At 39.5% G+C, this 17,067-nt stretch overlaps 1 protein-coding gene across 1 annotated transcript; it reads left to right on the top strand.

Moving 5' to 3' along the window:
* Positions 1–2,478: 2,478 nt before the first annotated feature.
* Positions 2,479–15,757, top strand: LOC139952413 (DNA-(apurinic or apyrimidinic site) endonuclease 2-like). The gene is made up of 6 exons (XM_071951539.1): positions 2,479–2,696; positions 3,792–3,875; positions 5,311–5,500; positions 8,856–9,002; positions 10,264–10,330; positions 13,658–15,757. The coding sequence occupies exons 1-6, from the start codon at positions 2,582–2,584 to the stop codon at positions 14,744–14,746; spliced, it is 1,692 nt and encodes a 563-aa protein (XP_071807640.1). The 5' UTR covers positions 2,479–2,581; the 3' UTR covers positions 14,747–15,757.
* Positions 15,758–17,067: the final 1,310 nt, after the last annotated feature.

A 17,067-nucleotide genomic window follows, 5' to 3' on the forward strand; every position in this document is an offset into this window, starting at 1 on the left:
AGACTCTTGATTTGTTAAATCCACCTAGAGGCTCTTTGGAGGGTCAGTGTGTTTAGCAGGGTAGCCGGGACTGTTTTAGGGGTCATGTTGGTTGGGGGGGGGGGTGGCAGGAGATTTTGCAGGTATTTGCCAGTCGGTGTGGGAGGGGTGGTGGATAGATTTTTGTGGAAACAAATAACTGTACAAACATTTAGGATTCAAAGTGGTATTTGGACCAGCTTTAAAAGGACAAGGCCATTTTTCATTTGCCAATTATGCATGCAAAGGATACCATTTTTCAGGGGGCCCCAAGGACAAGACCAGGCAAATGAAGGCCGTGTCCTGTGTGTAATTCCAGGCCCGAAATGTTTTAGCATAAAGCGTACAAATGAAATGCTAGATGTGGCTTTTTTTGTACCTTCTAGTGTTACTTATTATTTGTTTATTTTTGTGGGGAGGGGGTAGGGGTGTGGAGGGGGGGTACCGTCTGGATTTTTGTGGGGGTACCTGGAGGTGGGGCACTGGACATTTGCAAGCCCCAATCTGACTGTGCAGCTGCAGTTAATACAGATTTTTATATACACATATTTATATTAGGTTAGTTATCAGATTGTTAGTTATCAGATTGTTAGTTATAATTATAGAAGGTGCAAGTTAACATTTTAAACCGAAGCTAAAACCACCTCACTGATACATATTATGAACTGATGGATAATGTACATGTAGGTGATTTTCTAAGTAACCCGAGGGTGTTCCGCGGGGTTGACATGGTGGTTTCTTACTTAACCTTGCCCCTCTAGGACTCCGATCGGAAACACACTGGGTCACTACTCACGCTGACACCCAATTCAAGTACATGTGTAGTGTCCTCAGTGGACTGCGCCTCTCTTAATATTCATGCATGTTGTCATAACTCTAACCCAAAATGAGGCTGTAGGGGCATGTCCGCCACCACTTGCAGTGGCTCGATTTGGGTTAGAATTGTGACGTACCTCATGCATAAATATTAAGAGAGGCCTGACTGAGTTGGTTTTCTCTGGAATAACTCTCTAGGGTTTCTCCAACATCTAGTACAGTGTTAAGTTGGGTTTCCTAAGAGTCCTTGGTTATTCCTCCATGGTATTACTAACAGAATAAGTACTATGTATGTTTTAGTTGTACCTTTATACAAAGACAGAGTAAAGTAAATACTTAAAAAGGTATAGTTTATTTTATTATTAAACTCTATTGAATTAAATCTTTCGTACAAAAGTTGCTATTAAACAAATTGAATCCTGGCGCTTGTTTGTAGTTGCAGTGTTGTTTGGTTAGATTAAATGTTCTATTGTTTAAAGCAGTCTGTTAACTGGGGTGGGAAAGATGACAAGTTTACCAAGACAGGATATGAACCACTGACCTCTGGAATCTGGATTAATGCGCCAGCACTCTACCATCTGAGCCAGGGGGCTAGATAGCTCAGGCAGAGTGCCAGCACATTTATTAATGTGGAGGTAGTTAGCTCACATCCCGCTCTAGTATAGTAACATTTTCTATAATTCAATTCAATCCCAAATCATTTTAAGACAGTGGACACTATTGGTAATTGTCAAGGACCAGTCTTCTCACTTGGTGTATCTCAACATATGCATAAAATAGCAAACCTGTGAAAATTTGAGCTCAATTGGTCGTTGAATTTGCGAGATATAATGAAAGAAAAACGCCCTTGTCACACAAAGTTTAGGCTTTCAGATACTTGATTTCGAGACCTCAAATTCTAAATCAAATTTGTGGAAAATTAATTCTTTCTCGAAAACTACGTTACTTCAAAGGGAGCCATTTCTCACAATGTTTAACACTATCAACCTGTCCCCATTACTCGTTACCAAGTTAGGTTTTATGCTAATACATGTAATTATTTTGAATTATTTTTTTGCAGACGACAGCAGGACGACCACCGTTAAAAGTAAGTAGCGCCCTCAATGGTAGAACGCGGTAATTGTTTTTTTTTTTTGGGGGGGGCGGGGTCTAAACTCGAGCACGGAAGGACGGCCGGGGGTCCTTATGAGAATTATAAATTGCCACTGACTGGCAAATTCAAGGTGTTCACAAAATTATAAAGAAAGACTATCAATACTATTACAAAAAGAGTGCGCGGTTGGTTGGTTGGGTTGGTCCATCATGCAGGAAGGAGAGTCATCTGCTTTGCGAAGAGCTAGCAGTCGACCACCATTAAACTTAAATAGCGCCCTCATAGTCTGATACCCCCCCCCCCATGTATCTGAGGTTGATATACATCGGTTATGTGGAATATCAATGGAATCAGGCCTCGAAGACGCCCCTTTGAGGTAAACAAACCAAAGAAAATACTTTAAAAAACGAGCGCGTGCTTGGTCGTCTGCATTTTGCAAAGTTTTCGCGAGCAGACGGCCGGTCGACCACTGCTAAAAGTAAATAGCGCCCTCATTGGTAAGGGCTTTTGGGTCTAGTCAGGTACCCCTATTTACGTATCATATACAAAGGTTGAGGGTGGATACCAGACTGCACATGGCAGCTGAAAAATACACACTTTTATCGTCAATTTTATCGTCTGCCAAAAGGCGCGCAAAGTTAAAGTGCTGAAAATATGGACATTTTGACGTGGAACATCAACGGCATCAGGGCTTCCAAGATTCCTATCAAAGAACTTCTTGATTCACTGGGTGCGGATGTCATTTGCCTACAGGAGACCAAAGTAACGAGTAAGTTTGAACTCATGTGACCTTTTTGTTCATTCTTGACTTTTTTTATTTTGTTGATTTTTATTTGTTATTCGAATTCTCAATCTTCTGACTGAACTGAAGTTTTTTAGTGTAACTGTGTTTAGGTGTTGTTCATGTTTTTCTTTTTAGTTTGTCAGTGCTGCATTGACAAAGTATTAAATTTAAGATAGGGCCTAATTATTACTAATAATAGAGTCGGTAAAAATGTCAAATATTAAGTAAGGACGGTAAAACAAGTGTTTATTTGCAACTGAACTGTACTGTCTGTAGGCCTAGTGACAGGCATGTGTCAATGTTTATTATATTTAAATATAAATGTTTTGCCCACTATGACAAAGTGTGACCAGGGTGACCTGACTGTTTTTGCTGAACGGAAGCAATAAATAGTGGGATGGAAACGATTCGGAATGACTCCTTTATAGTTATACTATTACTTAGTCCCTTGACCTTGCTTCTCCCTGACCCTGGCCTGCCAACCATGCCAACAGCTTTTCATTCATTAGGCCTATAAATAGATTAATTTATTAAAAAAGTAGGTCTAGGCCTATCTCTAGTAAAAAGGGTAACTTCCGTTTCACGTAACCACTATTTCACTCATTTTTACAAAAAAGGGATAGGCCCATCTCTAGTAAAAAGGGTAACTTCCTTTTCACGCAACCACTATTTCACTCATTTTTACAAAAAAGGGATAGGCCCATCTCATTGTTGAGTGTCACATGTGAGTTGAGGTAAATTAGATTTTGTATCGAATGAAAAAGTGGTGACGTGATACGGAACCTTTTCCTCTAAAAATTTACTCAAAAGAGATTTATAAGCCTAGGGCCCATTCCTGTTAAGTTTTGGTGGAGAATGGCAGCCATGGTTTGGTAACACTAACACTACAGTCAATCAATACACAATACATCCGAAAGATGCCTTTAAATGACATACAATCTTGGCCACTAAAACAGGCACAGTTTATCTCTAGACCAGTGGGCTACTTTACCAAAAAGTTTTAAGCACAAGGCCTGCATGCCTTATTGTGATTTGTGACTTGAACTAGAATATTACTCTCGCCTGTTTTTCTTTCTACAGGGGACCTGTTAGATGATGCCATTGCCAATATTGAAGGGTATAGTTCCTACTTCAGCTACTCCAGAAAGCGTTCAGGATACTCTGGTAAGTTCAGTATTCCTCTGCTACTGCTTTATCATGTCTACATCACAGGCCTGTATGCTTCCTTTTTGGAAGGGCAAGGGCAACAAGGCATTTTCTCCTTAAATGCACCTTCTAAGGAAATATTTTAATTTCTACTGGAAAATTTTCAATTTTAAAGATGCTATGTCAGATTTTTGGCCCCAAACATTAAAAAATTGATTTTTTTTAAGTGAATGGTATTTCAAAGAGTATCACCCGCTCTAACAAAAAAAGGTTTAAACTTTTACTTTCAATGGTCAGGAACCATGACAAAAATTTAAAACGTTTCTTATAAAACACATAAGAATTGGTCATGTGATATATTGTCGGGATCCCGACATTTTGAGCACTTTATTTCACTACTACTAATAATTGGCCGACTTTTTAGAGCAATGGCTCAAATGAAAGCTTGTAACTTTCTCGACCCCCATCAAAATGGGTCAAATCGGCCAAAAATCTGACATAGCATCTTTTAGGGCACAATGATATTTTGTTCTTCTTTTCAGACGTGAATCATAACATTTTAAAATGTGTTTATCTGCATACAAATGTGTGAATATCAATTCATTGGACCATTAATCTGGTTGTGTACTACTACTTGTTATACATGTACCTACCATTAATATAGGTTTCAGAAAGATCTATGAAAGTTAAAGTTTAAAATCTGGGCTACTAAAATGCACAGTTTACTTACTAGCCTGTCAGGCTTCTTTACAAAAAGCTTTGCAGTGTAAGGCCTGTTTTTACATGATATGTCATTACTTCTGACATTATTTTATCGCTAAATTTTTTGAGGAGTTAAATTACTTGTGATGCTCAATGCTTTTGCGAATGTGTGTAAATACTTCTTGTGTGCATATTGGCTTGCATGCCAACACATGTATTTCCATGATTACTTCACACGCATTAGCCAACCAGTCTTAAACAGCTCCAGCTATGTCTTAAAACAGCTAGTGTCCAATTTTACATTTTAAGCAAAGTAGCTACATGTGACAAAACAACATTAAATGCTTACCAGAATAAGGAAACCAGCCACATTACCATAATACAATATATATATACGATTTGTGACTGGTGTCCCGTTCGTCTGTGCTAAGCAGGAGATGGTTAAGCAATGTTTCCTGCTTCTAAAGCAGTTCTATGAAATTGGGCCCAGATAAACATGGTAGGCTAAATGCAGGCCTGGAATTTCCTGGAGGCCACAGGGGCCATGGCATCTGTGCCCTGGTCTTGGCCTTGGTGCCCGTTCAATAGTTTCCCGTAGACTTTAAGATTTTACAATGGAAATACCCATTTCAAATGAAAGATGAAATTCCAGGCCTGGTCATGTGTCCACCTTTAAACCATTAGGACTGCTTTGGGGTATTATGCATTATTATTTAAATTCAATCTTACTTTTTTTTATTTTTGTGTGAAGGGGTTGCCACTTATTGCCGTGACTCTGTCGCTCCCGTACGTGCTGAGGAAGGACTCACAGGCAGAATTGCCAAGGCCAGCGATGATTGCGATAGGGTTGGTTGCTATGGTTCTCACACAGCCTTCACAGATGAAGAACTTCAGTCATTGGACAGTGAGGGGCGGGCGGTGATGACGCAACACCGAATAAGGTCAGTCAGTGGTCTTCAAGACAAAAAATGAACTTAAAATAACCTACGGCAGGCCTGATACTTCACGAGGGCAACAAAGGCAATTGCCTCAGTGCCCCCTGGTGGTCATTGCCTTGGTGTCCCCTGAAATGCTCTAGGAGAAGTTTACAGTTTTCTCATCGAGTGCCCTTTTACCAAGGAGATACTGAAATACAGGCCTGCTATGGCACCCACAGAAATTGCCGTGGTGCCCTGTGCTAATGCTGTGGTGCCTTTTGCAGTTCCAATACAAACTTACTGCTTCCTCATAGAAGTGCCCCTTTAACCAGAGGACAAGTGGTGTTCCCCTTCAAATTTACACTGAGCCATCTTGCAGTCAGCGACAAATTGGGTTTAAAGGAACACGTTGCCTTGGGTTGGACGATTTGGTCAAAACAAAAGCGTTTGTAACCGTTTTTTTATAAAATGCATATGGTTGGAAAGATGTTTTTAAAGTAGAATACAATGATCCACACAATTTTGCCTCGAAGTTGCGTGGTTTTCCTTCTACTGTGCGAACTAACACGTGTTAGACGACGAGGTAAAAGGAAAACCACGCAATTTCGAGGCATGTTTGTTTGGATCATTGTATTCTACTTTTACCACATCTTTCTACCCATATGCATTTTATAAAAAACGGTTACAAACACTTTTCAAATACCAACTCGACCAATCCAAGGCAACGTGTTCCTTTAATACTCAATAATGATAGGCCTATAATTGTAAAATATCACAAACTTCTTGAAAGCATTCTAACGAGAACATTACACCAACAAACTGTTTGAGGAGAAAACAATGAAGAAATTTCAGTTTTAGATTCGAGAGGTAACTTAAACCCCTATTATCCCTTGCACGCACGTCACACGCGGCGACTGTGCCACGCTCACCATTTTGGTGGTCAATAGGTTTACGTGTAAATGCTGTGTCACCTAAAATGCGCACTTTACTGAATAATGTAGAGAGACATTGCTCACCAAAAATTGCGCATCCAAAATTATTCTGATGATGACGTCAGGTAAATTGGGTCAATGAGGAAAACCCATGCAGTCAGGAAGAAACTGGAACCGGGGTCCACAGAGGCGAAAAAGCAGGGAGAGAAACCAATGAGCCAACCTGATTGCCTGATTATTTGACTCGCTTTCAAGCCCAATATAGATGCCTATTGGTTAACTTTCTTCCTGTGCGTATTTCAGCTTTTCCAGCCAGTTTTCTGGATAGAGTCACCTGCACACTCAGGATGGCCCCACCACAGGTGTTTGTGCAGTTTGACACTAAGCAACTATATGACAAATGTGTCTTGTAAAAAGCAGACATTTTGAAAGGGTTAATTTTGTTGATTGATTTTGAGTTTGTCTTTTGCTTGAGCCATAAGCAGCAGTCTCAAGACTCAGTCAAGCAGCAGTCAATATTTAATGATGAAACGTGGACCAACAATTGTCATTAATTCTCTTAATTCAATATCCTGTTTGAATTATTCTACTCCTACTTCTGCCTTGTGAGCAACTAATTTAAAAAGACATTTCCTTAATCTCTGCCCCAGAACTCCCGCCCTTTTCATCCATCATAAAACCAATCGGTCAAATCATAGTTTCGTTGACATTGTACAATTTTGTGATTTTGCGGAGACAGGCCAGGCATGACTGATATGGAGGATCAATCATGTGATTTTTGTTTCCAGCTGTTGAAGTCATGATCCTTCTGACTGTAGTAGTACAGACCTGGAATTACACGGGAGGCCACATGGCCCGGTTGCCCTGGTCCTTGGCCTTGGTGCCCCCTTAAAAATGTTTACATACAGACCTTAAAGATTTCCATTAAAAGTGCCCTTTGCAAAGTGAAAGTGCCCTGAAAATCATGCAGGCGCCTGGTAGTAAATAAATTTAATCTAAGCCTTGACCCTCTCAAAAACCTCAGATGGCTCCTGTATTCAAATTCAACTTTTGTATGATGAAATTACAGGCCTTGAACTTTACTTTTGGGCAATTTTCCTCTGGGAAGGCTTGCTTATGGGAACAATTATAAGTTTGTATTGAAAGGGTGGAGCACAGGGCACCACCACAGCGATTGCTGTGGGGGCAGTGGTTTATTTGTTGGTCTGCAATGTTAGTTATTTTGTAGGTCAGCATTCTGAAATGCTGTTTACATTTGCATTGTAGAAAAGCTTTTTAGATAGATCTGAAGTTTAGAAAAATCTTCAAGATCATACCTAGCTTTGTGGTTACAGTGAGCATTGACTGTACAAAAAAGAAACAACAGCAATGTATGTTTCTACTCTCTTTGATTGTTTAGAAAGTGAGCCCTCTTTTGGCAGATATTGCTTATTGTGGTAGCACTCTTTTTGCCAGATGCATTTCCATTCAACAACACTTGACATGATTTACTTCCTGGCGTTAAAGGTCTCTATTTTAAACATCAGTCAAGACTGTTCAAAACCTCATCTCAGAAACAAGACAATGAACATACATATGTGCAAGTCGTAACATGTCAAGTGTATCCATTTAAAGAGGGGTGTCAAGGTCTAATTCAGTTTTATGATGCTCTCCAATAGAGTTCTCATTCTTGTCAGAAAACTGGGAAAAATTACTATCTTTCTTCTAAACCTCAGTCTGCACTGTCAATCTCCATCATCTCCATGACATTTAATTGAAATGAATTCAGTTCAAATTGTCATGTTATTTGTTACTCTCACGGGCTCAACTTTGGAGAAAAAGACTTAGGCGCTTGTAGCTCGAAATGATTACTTGACCAGATTTGATAATTTTTACAAGACAAGATTCAAAATGAGTTGAACAAACACCAAGAAATCTCATTTTTCTTATATAAATGTGTAAGCCTACTTTGAGAGAAATTTGAAGCATTACGTCTTGGAAAGAAAAATGATGGGTCTGTAGATTCCAAATTGGAATTTCTGCACCAGTCATGAGCTCAAATTTATAGTAAATTCCGTTTTTGGATACCATCATATGTCAGGAATGAACTGAAAATTCCCTGTACAAAAATGAGCCATTTGGAATGTAAGGTCATCGATCATTTGGGATTTGGATAATAGTTGCACTTGAATTGGGTAACAAACACAGTGGCATCATCTTGTGAGTGTAGAAACTTCCAACCCATTTTCATTATAAGGACTTTCTATTGGAAAATAAGTGGATCACAAAACTGAGCGTGACGTTGGAGCCCCTCTTTATGTTATGTCTGAATCACTCAACTTTAAAGTCACAATATGTTTGATGTTATTAGAAGAATCAAAGTTATATTGGTCGTCCTCCATTTAAGGCGAAAGTCGTCAACTGACCTGTGTTCTTTTTTTTCTTCTTCTTCTTCTTTGCTTTTTAAGGACACCAGAGGGCGCTGTTCATGACGTTGTTGTTATTAATGTCTACTGCCCACGAGCAGACCGGGAGAATAAAGAGCGTATGTTGTACAAGCTTCAGTTTTATAACCTTTTGCAGCTCCGGGCAGAAGCTCTGGTTCATGAAGGAAGGTGAGAAGTAAAAAAGAAAAAAACTTTCCTAAACTTTCCAGTTGACCTTAGTCTTTTGATCTGCAGATGTTTGGAGGAGTATTTCCATTGGGGACTTTTGGGACTCTAGATGGCAGCAGATTCACCTCAGCCAAATTTCATGTCTCTGTTTAGCGTCCACTTCAGCCCTAATTATCACCATTCTCCGCTTATAATTAGTGCCAAATTTCTGCGCTTGTTGTGTAAGTGAAGAATGCTCGTAGTAATGTGGAGTTGAGCAGCTCACTCAAGCAATACTCCCTGTTAAGTATACTTGACATACGAAAGGAATTTCCTGCTTCCGTAAACGCTGATTCTTTGCTCACAGTAAACAGAGCGGCCATGAAATTTGGCCTTGGTTAATCCATTGTTTCTAGTCAAAATGAGCCAATCGGAATTTAACTGGTATCAGGTAAGTCTGCTGCCACCTATAGTCCAAAGCCCCTTTTCACCTTCAAATTAGAACTATGTACTGTACAATCGTAACAAATAGGAAATGGCCTTGAGTTATGTACAATTCTGAGAAAGCTAAGTTATTGCTTTGTTGGGTACAGTTTGAATTTGCCATTTAATTTGACACTTAACAGCTTTCATTTTTAACAAGTTAGTAAAGAGCTAGGGTATTGTGGTTTTCCTGTCGAATACCACTTTTTGATGAATAAATCTTATACTGTTATGAAGGTCAAGATCACATACTCCACACAGATGTTTTGCAAACTACTGGAGTATTAATTCATAGCATTCCAGACTAACCTGCTCTAGATGATAATCCAAATTTACAGGAACTTAATCTAAAAAACAGATATATTTTACTCTTTGCTCCTTCTATAGAACCTTTAAAAATGTATGTAATGGAGCGTTAAAGGCACTGGATTGTTTCAACATGATTATTGACAGAACATAACAATTAAAATTTATAAGTTGCTATTTAAGATCATAGCGCGCATGACAGCAATTAACATGGTAAAAGGTGAGTCTTCAGAACTTTACAAAATGTAGATGAAGTAACAGATTCCAATGACAGTAGGGAGGTTGTTACAAATTATTTGCCCAGATACACTAAAAGGTTTTTGACCCAGAAGTTTGTTTTGCTCTGGGGAACATTCAATCCAAGTGATGTCATGTGTCAAAATGAGGACTTTTGTACTGTTAAACAAGTTTCCAGTATTGCACCCCAGTCAAACAGGCAGCAGTCAATGTCCTTCTGTTATTTAGCCTCGTCCTTTTTTACCCCCTGCTCCAGGCATGTCGTTATCGTCGGTGACATAAACGCATCACACCGAAGGATCGACAACTGTGACCCAGGCCCGGTGAGTAACATCTGGTGGGATTCCCAGTAGGGTCCAAGACTTGTCAGCCATTTCCTTAAGTCACTCGTCTCTGCTCATAACATGTTATCACCTTGAATAGAAGTAGAGACTTTGAAAACTTGCGCCAAGCAAAAGCAGGGGTTCTTTATGACCTCTCCTGGGCTTAATTTGTATCGGAAACCGAAAATTGTTTTTATTCTTTCCTAAAAGCAGATTCCTAGAAAATGTTCCCAGGTCATCATTAAAAAGTTCCTCCTCCCGGATGTGCTTTATCGTTTCAGACCTTGTTGCTTTGAAGTTGAAGGTCATAAAGGGAATTGATAGAAATTAAAATGGCTAATATCACCATTTATCGTAACTGGTGCCATCTGCTGTTTTTACAATGTTCCTATGTTGTCCAGGGATTAGGATGTGTTAAAAGTTTTACAGTGCTAATTGTGTATAGTAGTATTACCTAACTTACATTTTGAAGTTTGTAAACTTATTAAAATGGCTTTTGCATCAGGTACTGATTATTACTGTAAAAATATCAGTAATCTGTATCGGCTTAAAATCATCATGTTCTCTCTTCCCCTATTTAAAAACAGGTGCTAATAATTACTTTGAAATCATTAATTGATCTCTAACAACCTAATTTTAAAAACATTTTTCCATCATCCTCAACCCCTTTCCTTTTCCTTTTTTGCAACAGGTGATAATTCTTACTGTGAAATCATTTTTATTGATTCCCCTCTCACCCTACCACCCCCTATTAATACGAAATCATTTTATTGATCTGTAATGACTAGAATCCAACATTGTTCCCCTCTCACCCCACCCCTCCCCTTATTATGTGAAATCTTTTATTGATCTGTAATGAAATGAATCCATCATTGTTCCCCTCTCACCCCACCCTCCCCTATTTATGTGAAATCATTTTATTGATCTGTAATGACCTGAAACCAACATTGTTCCCCTTTCACCCCAACCCCCCCTATTTATGTGAAATTGTTATATTGATCTGTAATGACTTGAATTCAACATTGTTTCCCTCTCACCCACCCCTCCCCTATCAATGTGAAATCATTATATTGATCTGTAATGACTTGAATTCAACATTGTTCCCCTCTCACCCTACCCCTTCCCCATTAATGTGAAATCATCTTATTGGTCTGTAATAAATTGAATCCAACATTGTTCCCCTCTGACCCCTCCCCTTCCCTATTAATGTGAAATCATTATATTGATCTGTAATGACTTGAATCTAACATTGTTCCCCTCTGACCCCATCCCACACCCATTAATGTGAAATCATTATATTGATCTGTTATGTCTTGAATCCAACATTGTTCCCCTCTCATCCTACCCCTCCCCTATTAATTTGAAATCGATATATTGATCTGTAATGACTTGAATCCAACATTGTTCCCCTCTCATCCTACCCCTCCCCTATTAATTTGAAATCATTATATTGATCTGTAATGACTTGAATTCAACATTGTTCCCCTCTCACCCTACCCCTTCCCCATTAATGTGAAATCATCTTATTGGTCTGTAATAATTTGAATCCAACATTGTTCCCCTCTGACCCCTCCCCTTCCCTATTAATGTGAAATCATTATATTGATCTGTAATGACTTGAATCTAACATTGTTCCCCTCTGACCCCATCCCACACCCATTAATGTGAAATCATTATATTGATCTGTTATGTCTTGAATCCAACATTGTTCCCCTCTCATCCTACCCCTCCCCTATTTATATGAAATCATTATATTTATCTGTAATGACTTGAATCCAACATTGTTCCCCTCTCATCCTACCCCTCCCCTATTTATGTGAAATTGTTATATTGATCTGTAATGACTTGAATCCAACATTGTTCCCCTCTCACCCACCCCTCCCCTATCAATGTGAAATCATTATATTGATCTGTAATGACTTGAACCCAACATTGTTCCCCTTGCACCCTCCCCTCCCCTATTATAGAGAAATTATTCTATTGATCTGGATAACTTTGGCTGCCAGACAGTGATTTTAGCCCTGGCCAGTAAACTCATGACCTGTCAAGCCCGGCAGTCTTGTTTTTTTCAATTGAGTAACAATAACGGGACCTTCTTTAACACAAAAAGAATGATGTTCAAACGTTGACTTCACTTTGAGTGTGGTTCGTTGAGTTTGAAAATATACTAACCTATACCAAAAATGATATAATTTTCTCTGCTCTTTCTTATAAAGATTCTGAAAATAATAAATTCAGCAGCCGATTTCACAAAACTTTACTCAACTGTCTAAGTCCACTTGGGCCACATTTCTGGCGCAACTTGCAACAACAATGTTGCGCAAGTGGACAATGCAGTTACGTAAAGTTTCGTGAAATCGGGCTGCTGGTCCAGGTAACATGTTGAGCTACATTTACCTGCAGTTTTTTGGAATTTCACACCAAAATTGAGCCATGCCAGTTTGAATTTTCCCCTTAATCGCCTTCCTGATATAACAACCCCCCCATCAGAGTTGACATCAGCTCTGAAGTGTTATGATGACATTGTTACACCAACCTAACAACAGAATGACTCTCAGGGACTTATTCCTTGGTTTCTCTTGACATTGATTGATGGCGTACAACGAGGGTGTTGTAAAAAAATAACAATAAAATAGTCTGGGAAAATCCAATCTGCTGATTAACAGCAGATTGGATTTCCCCCTACACTTTCTTACGATACTTCAGGTCATGAACTACTCAAAGTGGAGAACTGTATCAGGGAGAACAAGCTTAAAGTCTCTCTGTTAGAAAAGACTCTTCCCATATTTTCAAGGAAAATGTTAGACATTAAACTAAGTTAATTTAAAGTCATTGTTTTGTTCTGGTATGAAATTTTAAAGCAACATAAATTACAATTTTTGTTATATTGTACTAATGTACTTATTTTTGATTTTTCCTAACATCTCATACTTCCTCTACAATTCCACTGAAGACATTTTCCAATCTTGCCAATGTGTTAGTGATTATTTTTGATGTAATCTGGTTTTATGTAGGCCTAGGCTTATTTTTAAAAATTTGTATAGACCTTATGCATTGACGTCATCCAGCGGCCATCTTAGTGGAAAAATGGTGACGAAACAATCGAAACGCACAGATTTGTACGCGCGGCGCACAGGATTGGCCAATGAACAACCTCCTTTTGACCTCTAGGTGAGGGCGACCTACTGAAATGACGTCATGTGCATAAGGTCTATCGATTTAATTGTTAATTACATAAAAATCCACTGCAATCAGCCTGTTGACTTGAGAGAAAAGCTTCTTAATACCAGTTTCATGTAAATAATAACTATTTTTTTACTTTTTTAGGAATTCGAACTCCACCCCAGTCGTCAGTGGCTCAATTCTTTCCTCTGCGATGGTGTTCCTAAAGAAGAACCCAAAGAGTCAGAGACCTCCTCTAAAAATTGCAAAGACACGGAGGAACTCCCCGCCTCCAAAGGTAAATTCGTGGACACTTTTCGCCTCTTCCACCCCAATAGGGAAAAAGCCTTTACTTGCTGGTCAACAATGACTGGTGCTCGGCAGACGAACTATGGAACAAGGATCGATTATATTTTCGCAGATCTAGATCTCTGTAGTAAGATGATCATAAATTGTGACATCATGCCGGAGGTGGAAGGTTCAGATCACTGTCCGGTCAAAGCCAGGCTCAAATGTGAACCCGTTCCATCAGAGAAGCTACCTCAACTCAGCTCAAGCAACATGCCTGAGTTTTCAGGCAAGCAGATGAAGTTGATGTCCTTCTTCCAGAAATTGTCTCCAAGTAAAGTAGCCCTTGCTAGGCAAGCTGAAGCTGATAAGATAAGGGATGCGGACAAAACAAGTCAGAGAAAAGTTGATAACGCTAAATCAGGCTTAAAAAGGCTTGGTAATGACCTGAGTAGTCAACAGGCCCAGAAAAAGCAAAAGACAGGGACTCGGCAACAAAAAGGCAGTCTTATGAACTTCTTTGTGAAAAAGAAACCACAAAAAGCTGAGGTGCCAGACTTTTCTAGTCCAGACGTGCAGGTCCTAGACTCTGTATCTAAAGAAGAACAAAACACTGAGAGTAAATATTCTGAAACAGCCTCTCAGGAATCCCAAGTATCAGCCTCTCAGGAGTCCCATATATCTTCAGAGGGTGAACCAACCAAAGACTCGCCTCCAAAAGATCAACAAAACACAGAGAAGAAAAATCTGACTTCTTGGAAGAAACTATTCTCAGGTCCTCCTCCTCCACCACGATGCAAGGGACACAATGAACCATGTCTTCTGAGAACTGTCAAGAAACCAGGCCCAAATCTAGGACGTAAATTCTTTGTTTGTCCTCGACCGGAAGGGCACAAGAATGATCCAAATGCAAGGTGTAACTCTTTCAGTTGGGTTGTGAAAACCAAGTTACTTGCTCCAAATTGAATCCAAGTTGAACTTACCTTAGGGTATCTCTAGTAGTGGCTGTGGCTACCGCTAGATTACTTTATACACATGTACTCCGCATTGCTGCTTATTAAGTCGAAGCCTGCCATAGCCCAAGTCATTCAATTAGGATATGGCTTACAAATCGAGGGAGTCTGCAGTCAATTAAATTTATTGACAACAAAGTTGATTGTACCTGAGGGGTGATTCAATATGTCACAGACTGTTTAGATTTGATCAATAATATTTCAAAATAGTCCTCTGGTAATAATTTGTCAGTCTTCCATGAAAGATGATGAGGTTTTGTGCAAGTGACTTTATGAAGACTTACCCCCTCATGTTTGAGGCGACCATCCTAAAGGGGTAAACCACATGTGAGTCTAGCAGGTGTGGAGCTGTATTTGTCATGTTCATGTGACACTACCTCGCTAGACAGCCAAGGGATGTGTTTGAGATGAGCAATGAGCTTGTGTTTGGATGAAAGATACTGCTCAAATGTTTCTCTTCAATCAAAGTAAAAGGGTTTGGGTACTTTTTGTACGACACAAAACACAAGACGTACATAGATTTACATTAAACTTACACGATTTTAAGATAATGATGTTGAAAGCTTCTTTTTATAATAATACTTGCTAAGATGCTTTGGTTTTTGAGAAATGAGTAAAACAATTTCAGAAAAATAATGTTCTTCTTACGTACAACGAATTTATGCAAATCTCCTGATACATTGCTCTGTGATTTCATTTTGTACTAATTATGCTGAAACTTCTACAGGTAAAAATAATAATAATAGTAACAACAACAATAATATATTTTTATACGGCGCTTAATCACAGCCCAAAGAGATTTCAAAGCCCTTCCAAAATTATTACCCCCGGTCACCAGGCCTTAGATCATTCCCTAAACCATGGAGGTATAAATAGCTTAAACCATCTCAGCTCCATGGTCAGTATATACCTGTACGCGGTGCTGCTAGTTACAGCGCTCCAATCTAACCATTCACATAAACCATCTCTGCCCTCACAGGTACCCATTTTACCCCTGGGTGGAGAGAAGCAATTGTTAAGTGTCTTGCTCAAGGACACAATTGTCACGAATGGGATTTGAACCCACATCCCGATTAATGAGCCACCAGAACTTGAGTCCGTTGCTCTTATGCGCTTGGCCAGGACACCCCCAAGGTAAATTATGTTATATACATTACATCTTAATTCACAATGATTAGGGATTCATGTCACGGCAAAAAGCTTGATATACTTAAAATATTTTTTTATTGATGTATCAAAACCCTTTAAGCGTCTTGTCAAAATGTGGTTGGTCAATCAGAGCACATCTTGTGATTAATTGTTTGTTTGTTTGTTGGTTGTTTTATTTTGAGACATTGAAGGTCTAAGCCTATTAAAAGGTTACTGGCGGGGCATGCATTTACTACAACAGATTTGCTAAAAAATCAGTTTTTGAAGTAGCAGGTGAAAAAATACCATTATCCAGTGTTGTCATAAGGATTGAGTAAGCGCCCAGAACAAGCGCAGAACACGTTGCCCTTGTTGGGTCCCGGGGCCCGCTCAAGGACCCCAGAATCTAGATGCTTTAATTCTGGATAACACTGCATCTTGCAAAAAAGGTTGCCGCCCTTATAAAGCGAGATCATGCTGTGAGAATGTTCTAGAAGGCCGAGGGGTTAATTGCGAACAAACCCAAGGCATCGAATGCTCGCTTGCCAGGTGATAAATGATCTGTATTTTTAGTAATTTAAAAAACATGTGTATTGCCAAAAGGTGTAATAGAACACAGGAACACTGTCATTATTAGTCAGTTTTTGTTCGGTACCTGGGTTTTCTTTAGTGAGGAGTTGGTAGGGTGGGCGGGCGGACAGGGGGGTGTCTTATGTCAATATAGAAACGTCTTCGTTTTTCTCCTTCGTTTTCTGATCATAGCACCTGCAAGTCTCTTGCGTATTGAACAGGGTCGCGTAAGTACATGATTTCGTGGGGGGGGGGGGGGGGGGGGTCCCATGACTATGATACAAGGAGCTGTCCCTCCCTTTTAAGGGTCCTGAAGGTCGAAGTCTCGTTCGTATTGAACATGGTTCGTCAAAGCATAGAGCAGGGAAGAGAAAAAGTGCTTGGTTTTGTAGTTGCTTCAATGGGATACCAGAAATCGTCTTGGTTTGTTCCCATCGTTTTTTTCTGATCAGTAATTCTCGTGTGTACTGAAACAGGGTCCGTGAAAGTGCGTGATTTCGTTTACTTCAAACCGTAACCGTCTTGGCTCGTCCTCTTTTTTTGATAGCGGTGTAAGTCTTGTGGCTATTGAATAGG

The sequence above is a fragment of the Asterias amurensis genome, chromosome 2, assembly GCF_032118995.1.
Source record: "Asterias amurensis chromosome 2, ASM3211899v1".
Classification (NCBI taxonomy): Eukaryota; Metazoa; Echinodermata; class Asteroidea; order Forcipulatida; family Asteriidae; genus Asterias; species Asterias amurensis.

Coding starts and splice junctions, on each gene's coding strand:
- LOC139952413 (XM_071951539.1), top strand. CDS start 2,582: ATGGACATTTTGACGTGGAACATCAACGGCATCAGGGCTTCCAAGATT. Junction 3,876..5,310: donor AAAGCGTTCAGGATACTCTG/GTAAGTTCAGTA, acceptor TTTTGTGTGAAG/GGGTTGCCACTTATTGCCGT. Junction 9,003..10,263: donor GCTCTGGTTCATGAAGGAAG/GTGAGAAGTAAA, acceptor CCCCTGCTCCAG/GCATGTCGTTATCGTCGGTG.